Below are 12,448 nucleotides of genomic sequence, written 5' to 3' on the forward strand. Positions count from 1 at the left end.
AGAATTAGCAATGATAACATAAAGATTTTAAATACATTCACACAGAAACAGTATATCATGAAAAGAAAATCTAAAAAACTAAAAGTAGTCTCTATTTATTCACAGTACTGTATTGCGAGCTTAGTTGGGAAAAAAAAGTAAGGGAGAAATATGGTAAGATAGAGGACTATAGAAGAAAACAAGTTAATTTTCCCCCATTCACTTCAATAATAAATTTGTTTAAAAAAACCAACAGTTTGTGAATAAGATTAAAATGTAGTTGGTAAGCAACCTTTACTATACCTGCCTCCTTCCATTGAAGTTACCAAGAAAATATAAATAGGTTTAATATCTTCATAAAGAAAATATATGACCTCACTAACATCTTCCTAATACATAGCATATGCCAATACATAATTGATTTATCAGTTTGCCTCAATTTTCCCCCTCCATCTACCTTCTACTTTCCCAGAAAGTTTAATCTATTTTGAATTCAGGTTTGAAAGTATCAAAAGAAACATCTTCTTTTCCCTTAGAAGGTGATAGAGAATATTAACAATATATAATATGGAACAGGAAAGATGACTAGAAAATATTTTTTAAAAAAAGATAAATAAAGGTGGGACTGGTAACACAGTGCTTAGCTAGGGAGGAATGGATTGACTAGAAGAATGAGATCCATTCTAAAATAATTTCTCCCCTGCTACCACTCCCATGATGAGACTTCATATTTTAGGTGGTAAAATAAAGAATTTCACAAAGAAAGATTACTTAAGGACCTAAAATCTTTACCTAATGCCACAAGTTAAAGTAAAACTTTGAGGAAATAATATGCTTGGGATGATATAGAAAAAAGTAAAATATTTCATTATTATCCTTCAACACCAATTAGAACATTAAAGATTCTAATTTTTATGCAACTGATATAAAAGTTTAACTTGGTTTAGACATGATTTCTTCAATGCTACAAAGCAATTTGTATCTATTCACTCATAGAGTAATAATGACTACCCTACCAAAATACAATGAGGGCCTGCCTCCAGGAGCATGTCATAGTTTGGAGCTTGTGTGAAGGGAAAAAAATTAACAAGAAAGCAAAATTCTTTGCTTTCTATTTTCAGCAACAAATCAAAATTCATTATTTTCATGTGTTTCATATGTTAAAAGTAAAAACTTTTGAAAAAATAATCATCTCCATCTACATATGACAGAAAGGGGCTCAATGATGACATAATTACTTAAAGGGCATCCTACAGATTTGATATAAGGAACAAAGAATGCTTCCATTGCACATAATAAAAAATCTTGTAGATGTGCTATTCCTTAGACTGTACAACAAATAGGAAAAGTAATTAGACTGCTTTATGATGCTTGCTGATTGATAAAGAAAATTCATGCAATGTAGCTACTCCTGGGTACAATGGCAGAGAAAAATGGGATTCTAGTAGTAATGAAGAGAGAAATGAAAAAAGGGCTGCAAAACTACAGAGTAAATAATTATCTTTTTATAACTATAGTTCCCAGGGTTACCTTACTTCAAAAACACCATATCTATGGCATAAGTATTTAGAAAATGCATTTCTGCATTTAGAAAATGGGGCAAACATTAGCTCTAGAAAATAAAGGAATAAACTAAGACAAGTAGAAAGAAAAAAATAAACTCTACTCAATTTCAGTACATCAAGATGTGCTTATCACTAGGAGAGATATTTCTTCAAAGATGCCTTCCATAGTACAGAAGCTTCCAAAGTACTGCCTGAAAAACAGAGCAGAAGAGGCTAGGTACTCTGTTCCCATGACCCTTTCTTCAAAACTTCACTGAAGGGATAGCTGTTGAATTATTTAAGAGGTACTTTTTTTTTTCCCTCTGGGGAAAAGCTTGTTGAGGATCAAAGGAGTAAGAGAAAGAGAGAAGGAAAACTTGCTGGAATGTTCCCCCCCCAATCTCTTTTTCTTTTTTATTTAAAGAACTACATGAGCTTTAAGAGAAAGTATTCCACAAGCTTCCTCCTATAAGCACAGACTTCTTAAAAAAAGACATATTTTGTGAGATTGGTCAATAGGAGAATTCAAATTCCCCTGATATCACCCTTTCCCATCAACAAAGCAAATTATTACCAGTTTTTAAGCCCAGATTTTCTTCCAAAGTTTGAATTACACTGAGATCCTTACATTGTGAACACAGGTAGAAAGTTGATGGTCTTCTTCTGTCAATCTTTCCAATTTCTTTACTCTTGGCTCAAGTTTTATTTTATAGTATTAGTCACCAGTTAATAAGAAAAAAGATAGTTTCTAAGTGTTTTGTTTTCTGTTGATTTGTTTTTAATTAAGTTAATTTGATACCACACCATCTGGTTACACATGTTCAATCTGTAGCGATTAATTATTCCTTTTTCTTGAATTCTTGGTTTCCGTAGCTAGAACCTTTCTCTATTTCAGTTACTCCTATCAGTCTACGGACTCCAAAGGAAGCTAAAAAAAAAAAAAAAGAAAAGAAAGAAAAAGGAAACAAATCAGATTACTTTGCCCCACACTGTCAAACACTAATGTACATTAACAAGGACTCATTCACTAGGGACCACAAAGCAATCCTTAAATTTAGGCCTGTAATTTTCACTTGATACCTGTTAAAAGAATGAACAGAGTGAATGGATCTTGGCCCTGAAACACATGACCCAATAGAACTGGCAAACATAGTAGGAGTTTATATTTGCTCACCAAGTTCAGTGTATCTCTATGCCTCCCTCATATTCTCCTGTTCTAGTTGAGAGTGAGCTGAATGGAGTTGGAAAAAGATGATTCAGCCAAAGAGAAACTGAACAAGTCGTTTTATTCACCAAATTGGTTTATGACATGGGAAAGGCCCAGGAATGTATCTTTGACCAAGGGAACAAATAAGGCAAAATTCAGTAAGGGGCTCCTCTATTTTTTGACTATTACTCCAAATCTATTAAATAATTAGATTTGGAGAGTGGCTAATATAATCAAAATTTTAAAACAGAAAAACCACAAGCTCACAAGGAACTTATTAACTTTTTAAATTTATCAAAGGATTTCTATTTGAATACATATCTGCGCGCACACACACACACACACACACACATTCACAAAAATCTTATCCTTAAGTTTTTTAATGTCTTGATACAAAACTTTCAGTTACTACCATAAAATTTCTACTTCCAATAACAGATTAGGACAAAATTTGAATGATAATCTGAAGTAATTTCCAATTAAATATCTTCACATTTGACCCAACTTTTCCTTCTCATCTTTAATTACCTGCTCCAACAAATCCTAAGAATGTAAGTATCAGAAGAGGTGATCCACTTGCAAAAACACCAAATGCAAAACTGAATAGAGGAGAAAGAAGGATAGTTGCCCATCCGAGGAAATTCAGGAGAGTCCATGGTCTTCTGGTGGGTTTAATCTGCTCCCCTGGAAACACACCTTTCTGTTTGTATAACTCTTGTAAAGCATCCTGCAAGTTAAGAAAAAAATAGTGTTCTTTTAAAACTCATCCTCTAAATATGAAAGCAAAATGTTGGCAAAGAAAAATGACTCATTCTAAATGAAGCATTTAAAAAATCCTTCTAGGGTTGTGGGCAATCTGGGACACTATTACATTGTTGGTAGAGCTGTGAACTCATCCAACCTTTCTGGAGAGAAATTTGAAACTATATCCAAAGGGCAACAAAAACGTGCATACCCTTTGATCCAGCAATACCACTACTGGGTCTATACCCTGAAGAGATCATGAAAAAGGGTAAAAACATCACTTGCAAAAAAAAAAATATTCTTAGTAACCCTGTTTGTGGTGGCAAAGAATTGGAAATCAAGTAAATGTCCTTCAATTGGAGAAATGGCTTAACAAATCATGGTATATGTATGTCATGGAACACTATTGTTCTATTAGAAACCAGGAGGGATGGGATTTCAGGGAAGCCTGGAGGGATTTGCATGAACTGATGTTGAGTGAGATGAGCAGAACCAGAAAAACACTGTATACCCTAATAGCAACATGGGAGTGATGTTCAACCTTGATGGAATCGCTCATTCCATCAGTGCAACAATCAGGGACAATTTGGGGCTGTCTGTGATGGAGAATACCATCTGTATCCAGAGAAGAAACTGTGGAGTTTGAACAAAGACCAAGGACTATTACCTTAAATTTAGAAAATAAAAAAACTGATTATCTTATTGTCTGATCCTGCTATTTCTTATACTTTATTTTTCTTCCTTATGGATATGATTTCTCTCTCATCAGATTCAACTTGGATCAATGTATACCATGGAAACAATGTAAAAACTAACAATTTGCCTACTGTGGGGGGTGGGGGGAGGAAAGTAAGATTAAGTGAAAAATTATAAAACTCAAAATAAATAAAAATATTTAATAAAAAAAATCCTTCTAACATGAATTCCAGTTTAAACCATGTTTGCTCTAATATGTTTGCTCTAATATGACAAAAATACTTAAATATTAGAGGAAGAAATATCCAAATTCTTGATATTTTGTCATGTGTATGTATGTGAATTTTTTTTTAAATGCATCTAAAAAGTTTGGGAAGTATAAAAAAGTGGCAATATTCAACATGTCACAAGAAGAAAGAATGAAAAAAATGCTCATTGTGAATATTTCTCCTAAGGGAATTCTGTTGTGGCACAAATATTTTTAATAGTTGAATCTTCACAATAGGATGACTACTCAAGTATAAAAACCATAAGAACAACCCTCCTTCCCATTCCCCCTACCCATCACAAACCACTTTCAATGATGTATCTTCCTTTCTCCCTGCCTTGGGTGAAGACAGCCTCCTTTTCTACCCCTTCCTCTGATTCCCACAATATTTGAAATATTATTTTACTCATAGAGTAACAGCATCGTTTATCAAATGGTTTAATAAGGCTTGCAAAGTGCTTTATAAATATTATGCCATTTGATCCCCATCATAACCGTGGAAACTAGGTGCTATTAATATTATTATTATTATTATTGCTATTGCTGATGAAGAAATTGAGGCAACCAGAACTATGACTGTATGCTCAGGGTCATACAGCTACTACGTATGTACTTTGGTCTTTAAAAGCCTCACTCTGGGGATTTTCACTGCAGTGCTGCTTTGACTCTCAAATGCCCAACTTATTCTGGAATATTCTTAGAATAATTAAAAAGAATTCATCTATATATGATATCAATAACTGATTTTGCCTTAATTCTTTCAAAGATATGTACATATGAATGGGGTTCAAAGCCTTAAGCTTATCTGAAGTAAAACCTGCTATATCCTCTCTAGACATATTCTTTTGAGAACCCAGGGCAACTCTCTACTGAGGCACTGAAGAAGAACTTTTATGGAGACTGGAATATAAAGTGGGCTGTTTTTTAATGAAAATAAGAAATAAAAGATCATTCCATGTAATTTCACTATCTAAAAATTATTTAAAAAAGGATTTATAAGACAATATAGATAAGAACTATATAAGAGAAAAAGAGGAGATGGTTTGTAACATGGAGGGTGTGTCTACATCTACATCAATGAACTCAAAAACCTTTCAAAGTATCACTACTTTGCAATACTGTAGTATCAGAGTCTTAAGTTAAAAGGATAGACATGTAATAGGGGTGAAGGAAGAGCAGAGGGAAATGAATTAGTTTCAGTTTTTAAAAGAGGACTTTTCAAATACCCCCAAATGACACCAGTTACTTTAGAAGAGGTAGGTAATCTTGATGCCATAATAATGCAAGTTGAAAATTTGAGTCCAAGTTTGGAATAGAACTAAATCTATGATAAATTAGGAAGAACTGGATATAATTTGATTATGAGACATTATTCCTACATCTCCCAGGAAAGATCATTTACCCTTGAAAATTCATAACTCCTTAAACATCTTCTTTAAAATTCTCTTACTTGAGAAAAAAAAATCTTTACCTTCTCCTGATAAAGTTTATGAAGCCATTTTGCTGCTTCCTTTTCATCCTGTGGGATCTCTTCCAGAGGAAATCTCCTGGTTTGTGAGAAAGGTTAAAAACAAAGTGAATCCTTCCCATTTACAATCCCTCAAAACTTATAAGAATATATAGAACAAAATGTATTTTAAATGTATGGAAGTTAAATAGGGATTTAAACATGTGTGTATGTAAAAGGAAATAATTAGTAGCAAATTCATTAAGTCTTCTCTATAGAGTTGCCTATAAGGGATAATTATATATTTTTTAGCATAAGTAGGAACTTGTCTTAGACTTAAAGACCAAGAATAATTGACTAAATGGGGGGGGGGGGCAACTAAGTGGTACAGTGAAGTCAGGAGGATCTGAATTTAATCTGACTTTAGACACTTACTTAGATGTATAATTCTGCATAAGTCACTTTGGTCCTATTTGCCTTAGTTTCCTCATCTGTAAAGTGAGCTGGAGAACGAAACCACAAATCACTCCAGTATTTTCACCAAGAAAATCCCAAATGGGGTCATGAAGAGTTGGACATGACTAGAATGACTCCATAACAAAATGACTGACAAAAATTTAAAGTCTAAGATATTCTACAAATGTACCTAAACAAATTTAACATAGTTATCACCCTCCAAAAAAATAGAAAATTCAGGCATTTATTTTTTCAATTAACCCTAAGAAAGAAATGAATATGTGTTGCCTCTATGTTAATGCCTAAGGTAAGAGGCCAGGCTTATTTTGTAAAGACCCTGGTAAGATGGAATCTGAGGATCTGAGAACGTTTTGGAAATTTTTCTTGGCCATATATATCTCCATATTAATCATTTAGAATATTATTTCACCATATTCCATATAAAGATTGAAAAGTAAGTGAGAAATGTGCACTGTCAGAAGAGATAACCCACAGTATCAGTTTAAAATAGAAGCAACATTCAGATGCCACCCCTAAAAGGCCCTTGGTTGTCATTCTGAAAGTGCTTTGTGAGCCTGAAAAGAACTCTATGAATGGAAGTTGTTATTCCATTACTTCTTCTTTTTGGTTATTCACCATTTGTAAACCCACTGACTGTTGGAGATGATAACAGAAAAAAAAGACAATGAAATCATAAGAAACTGAAGAGTTTTCTTGACTAGTGACTGCTTTAAAGGGGCTGGGTAAGAAGCATTTTCCATTGTCCCAGTGACAGGTGGGAGAATTTTCTTAAGTAAGTGTTTCTATTAAGTCCTCATCATTCCTTTCTATCTTTTAGTAATGAAACTAAAACTTTTTTTGTCTCTGATGTCCATGCCTTAGGGCCAGTAGGTAGGAAGCTTGCCCCTTAAAGAAGGCAAAATTAAACAGATACTGATATCTTTAGGTTTTTCCTGGGTAAGAGCATGAGCCAACATCTTATGACAGACATTCCCCAGCCAGGTCTGACATACATTTATAGGATCATAATTCTTAGTATTTTACACTAAAGAGATAGAATGGAGTTTAATCTAGTCTGCCATCTAGTCTAGCTCTTGCATTTTATAGATGATAAAACTAAGGTCCAAGTTAAACAACTATTCCAAGGTCACAGAGGTAACAATTGAGTTGGAATTTGAACTAAGATCCCTGACTTCAAATCTAGTCAAAATTTCCAAACTAATTCTTTGGAAAGAAAACTGGTTTCAAATCAGAAGAAATAGTTCAAATCCTGGCTCTTCAAATTATTATTACTGTGTGGCTGAGGTCAGATAACTTGACTTCTTTGGTCCTCAATTTAGAGATGAAGGACTTTGGCTAGATCAATCAGTCAATCAGTAAATAATTATTAAGTACCTACCATGTGCCAAAAACTGTGCTATTCAAAAACTATTTAAAGACAAAATACATGCAGAAGAAATACAAAGACAAAAAAAAAAGTACAGTCCCTCAAAAGAATTTACAAATTATCTAGGGAAGATAGATGATATGCATATACAAGAAAATTATATGTATATATATATATATATATATATATATATATATATATATATATATATATAAAAGATTTTTGGAGTTAGAGACTAGCAGTTGGGAGTCATCAGAAAGATCTTATACAGACAGTGTATTTTCCCTATGGACTTTGAGGAAAGCCAGTGCAAAGGCATCAAGATGGGTGATGGAATGCCATGAGGAACAGCATAAGACTAATTTATCTGGACTTTACATGAAAAGGAGGAAATGACATCTAACATCCATTGTGCCTATAATCAAACAGGACATTTTACTTTTTAAAAAAAAATTGTTTTATTTATTTAAGGCAATGGGGTTAAGTGGCTTGCCCAAGGTCACACAGCTAGGTAATTATTAAGTGTCTGAGGCCAAATTTGAACTCAGGTCCTCCTGTCTCCAGGGCTGTGCCACCTAGCTGCCCTGGCATTTTACTTTTGTTAAGAACTATTAAGGGGTCCCTGAACTCCTCAAGGACAAAAACCTCCCAGCTGACATAATTTGTTGTTTGTATCCCAAAATGGCTCCCTCTTTGTCCTGGGGAGTTAAGCCTGGAACCAGTCAGACTACATTAGATGGGAAAGTGTTTGTGCAGCTGAGAGCCTTGTGTATAAGCTGACCATCCTATCTTCATAGACTGGCAGTTGCCTAGGAAAAAGAAGGCAGCTTTTACCATTGCCTTACTCCTCCTATTCAGAAGGAATTTTGCCCTTTTCTTACCTTCCCTTCCCATGCCATGCCCTTTTAGGTAGAAATTTCTGGTATTTCCTCCTTCCCTGGTTTCTTCTGTTAGAAAAATGCAAACTTCTGTTTGGATTGTGAGCTTCCCATGCATGTTCATCTTTCACGTAAGCTTTGTGATGCCGACTGCCTGCTGACACTTGTCAACAGCTTTAATAAAACTGACCTGCTCCAGCAGATGGCAGGAGCAGCTCAGCAGAGAGGCAGCAAACTGGGAGGTGTTCTAGGGGTTAGAGGAGCTTCCTCTTGCTCTCGTTGGTTTAAGAGCCCACATGAAATTATACCTCTTCCTGTAGCTGTGGGAGGCATGGCAGAAAATGATTCTATAATTTAATTTTCCCTTATTATTTACTATTATATTATGTCCTAATTAAATGCTCTGCTACTTGAAAAAAAGCCATAAAAGAATATGTGATTTCAAACTCAATGAAAACCTGAAAAACCAAAGAATTCCTAAGACTGTATCTATGTAAACATTTTAAAATAAGCTAATAATGAATCAAAGGGCAAACGTTTTCTCTTGAATTTCATCTTCGCCTCTTATAATCAAAGTCCAAATATAGGACAGGTCTGAGATTGACCAGGTATTTTCTACAGAAATCAACTTGAGCACTCAAAGACCAAAATAAATACCTTTAATATTTAATAGCTGGTAATAACTCCGCATCCTGAACTGGAATCTCACAACAAAGCAGGAATTTTATTGTCACTCTTATAGGGAAATTCATCACAAACTTCAAGAGAGGAGAAAAAAGTAACCCATAGCTTACTATTTTGCTTTCACAGGGTCATTCCTAAAGATTTCTAAACTGTGGTTTTGTCTAGAAGAATTCAGATTTTAGGGGCGGCTAGGTGGTGCAGTGGATGGAGCACTGGCCTTGGAGTCAGGAGTACCTGAGTTCAAATCTGGCCTCAGACACTAAATAATTACCTAGCCATGTGGCTTTGGGCAAGCCACTTAACCCCATTGCCTTGAAAAATCTAAAAAAAAAAAAAAAAGAAGAATTCAGATTTTGTGAGTACAATTCACTCCAAGGTCTAAAATGGGACTGAATGGACAAGTGAAAAATGAAAGTATTTGACCTGTGGTTGATGTAACAATTTAGAATTCAGTTCTAATTTCCATAGTAAAACATGGACTTCAATTTCAGAGTTAGATACACATTATGTTATCCATAAATATTAAGTATCAGTAATCACAGTGAACACATAAATGTTCTATTTTGTAAAAGTTAAGTATTCACTCAGATTTGGTACATCAAGTAGACAACACTTGATTGAATAATAAAGTTGAATTAAATAGCATTTTGCTGGAGATGGTGGCTTTTCTGCAGGAAAAAAGAAATGTTTGTATTTCTCAGGTGAAAAAAAAATCACAAGTCTATATAAGTGCTTAGATTTAGCAATAAGTAATAAGAAATCCAAACAAGCCATTTTTTTTTTTAGATTAAGGCTATTGATACTTGCGTGATCTGTGATTTTGAATTAAAGGGAACTGAAAGATTTAACTGTCAATAGGAACATTTTAGTTAATTTCAGCAAAAGGACCTTCAAATAGGACTTTGGATAACTTATACTGAATTCTTGACTATTTGAGTTAGCAAGAGAGAGAGAGAGAGAGAAGGAAATGCTGGTAACATGGAAACTCTGTCACTGAACAAAAAAAAAATCTACATCCAGGTCAAGAACCTCTCCTTTTCCTTAGAAATGTGGTATGAAAAGACAAAGATGTGTCACTGATGTTGAATTTCAAACTGTGTCCTGAATTGACCAATGATAAGATGATCTTAAAAGGGAAAAAAAAAATGAGATTTCTTCCCATACTTGTTTTCTTATTTAGTAGCTATCTAGGATTATTTAAGGAAATTAATTCTACAATAAAGCATCATTATGAGACTACTATAAAGTTTAATAAAGAGTTTCTAAGAAATCCTTACAGGATTACAAAAGACTATTCTGTCTGGTACACTTTTTCAGTTCTATAAATTCAAAAGTCCTTTATGCATGATGTACTACACAAAGTATCCTGGTACAGAGATTAATTTTGGGAATATTAAGGTGAGAAGGGAGCAAGACCCCAGACTGAAATATGAGGAAAGTACTGATATTTTATATATGTGTATATATATATATATACACACACACACACACACCAAATCAAGTGTGTCTTAGCCATTGAGAACTATTAAAGCCAAAGAACTTTTCTTTCTTTAGTGTAGTCTTTGTCTTTTGTTTCTGCCTCCCTAGTGTGTGAATATATGAAATAAATGTTATGAGATACTGCTTGTGTGAGGTTGAAGTAACACAGGAGATTAAGGATCAGGAGAGCTGGCTTAATAATGTGAAAGAGGATTAAAAATGGCAGATACAAAATAAAGAAAGAAGAAAAATTAGGGGCACTGGGGCAGCAGAAAGTACAAGAGATGACCGAGAGACAAGCTAAATCTCCTTTGAAATGGAGTAGACACATAGACTGGCTTTCCAGTTTGGTCTCTAAAGAGAGTGGAAGATTCTTGGAAGCCTCGGTATTTTCTGAGTGATTTTTCTTCAGTCCCTACTTTTCATTTGTATCAGACACTGATAAAGTCTTGAGGATGCTTTAAGAGAAATGGAAGAGGAAATGGATGGAAGGATGGGTGCAATGGGAGGGAAAAAGAGAGCGCTCATCATCGGCCTGCATGCCTACAAACATAGGCCCACGTCCGCTCACCTCACACACATATCTGCTTCATACTTCTTTCCATAAAGGATCCCTAGTAATGATGGATTCTTGTTTCCTCTGAAATTGAGTGTTACATCATAGACTGCTGCAACTGTAGTTAGAAAGAAGGATCAAGTAAATTCACGGCAGGTCAGCCAGGACACTGGCTTTCACCTTAAATGAACCTTAAATATCACTATAGAAAAAGTCAAAAATAAGAAACAGATCCAAACATTTAGTTCACACTCATTCATCAAAATTTTTTTCTTTTTAAATATGATTAAAATTTTTTTCATGCAAATTATTTCTTGTTATCCCAACGCCAGACAGGCAAAGCACTGGAGTCGGTAATCCCGGGTTCTGTTCTTGCCTCTGCCCCAATGTGAGACACTGGGCAGATCACCTGTCCTCTCAGTGGCCTTGGCTGGACACGCTTGGACACCAAGCTGTGGAGAAGATGCAGACCTGCCTTGACAGAGGAAGCCCTTCACTGGGAGTGCCCTCTATTAATATAATTACCATGCCTAGCCCCAATCCCAAAGTCTGGCAAAGAACTGACATTTCTGCTTAGTGATCATGTGGAAAGGTCAAGCCTGGAAACTCTATGGAACCCGAAGAAATCGGCCAACAGGAACTTGTCCTCACCTGTTCCCCTGAGACACTGGACTGCAGTGGTGAAGCCTTTGGTTCTGGGCAACAAATGATATTTGAGTTTGGGTAATCCCTTAGATTCAGCCACTTCCATACTTATTCGATGCTTTGTCTCTGTAAATCGAGTTCCTTCACAATACAAGAGAAACTAGGACAGAGATAAAAAAAAAAAACGAATAAACACATCTCAGAAAATAACTTCCTACACATAGTCTTCCTAATTTGACTTTTATTTATTTATTTAGTTTTTGGCAAGGCATTGGGGTTAAGTGACCTGACCAAGATCACATAGCTAGTTTATTATTAAGTGTCTGAGGCTGAACTTGAACTCAGGTCCCCCTGACTTCAGGGCCAGTGCTCTATCCATTGCACAATTATTAGAAAACTTAAAAATATATCTAACATTATTAGACAATTGTCATTTTATTTTTCTTCTTTCAAGAACTGTTCTAGGGGCAGCTAGGTA

General features: G+C 34.8%; 1 protein-coding gene across 4 annotated transcripts in view; it reads right to left on the reverse strand.

Moving 5' to 3' along the window:
* Positions 1-2,278: 2,278 nt before the first annotated feature.
* Positions 2,279-12,448, reverse strand: part of AGPAT3 (1-acylglycerol-3-phosphate O-acyltransferase 3) — a 163,665-nt gene continuing 153,495 nt past the window's right edge. For all 4 annotated transcript variants that reach the window (XM_074213869.1, XM_074213872.1, XM_074213870.1 and 1 more), the window contains exons 6-10: positions 11,977-12,130; positions 11,341-11,443; positions 5,910-5,985; positions 3,259-3,457; positions 2,279-2,451 (exon numbers count right to left, since the gene is read on the reverse strand). In XM_074213869.1, the coding sequence (XP_074069970.1) occupies positions 2,363-2,451; positions 3,259-3,457; positions 5,910-5,985; positions 11,341-11,443; positions 11,977-12,130 (621 nt within the window). In that variant the 3' untranslated portion in view covers positions 2,279-2,362. The remainder of the gene's footprint in view (positions 2,452-3,258; positions 3,458-5,909; positions 5,986-11,340; positions 11,444-11,976; positions 12,131-12,448) is intronic.

Source organism: Macrotis lagotis, chromosome 1 (genome assembly GCF_037893015.1).
Source record: "Macrotis lagotis isolate mMagLag1 chromosome 1, bilby.v1.9.chrom.fasta, whole genome shotgun sequence".
NCBI classification, from domain to species: domain Eukaryota; kingdom Metazoa; phylum Chordata; class Mammalia; order Peramelemorphia; family Peramelidae; genus Macrotis; species Macrotis lagotis.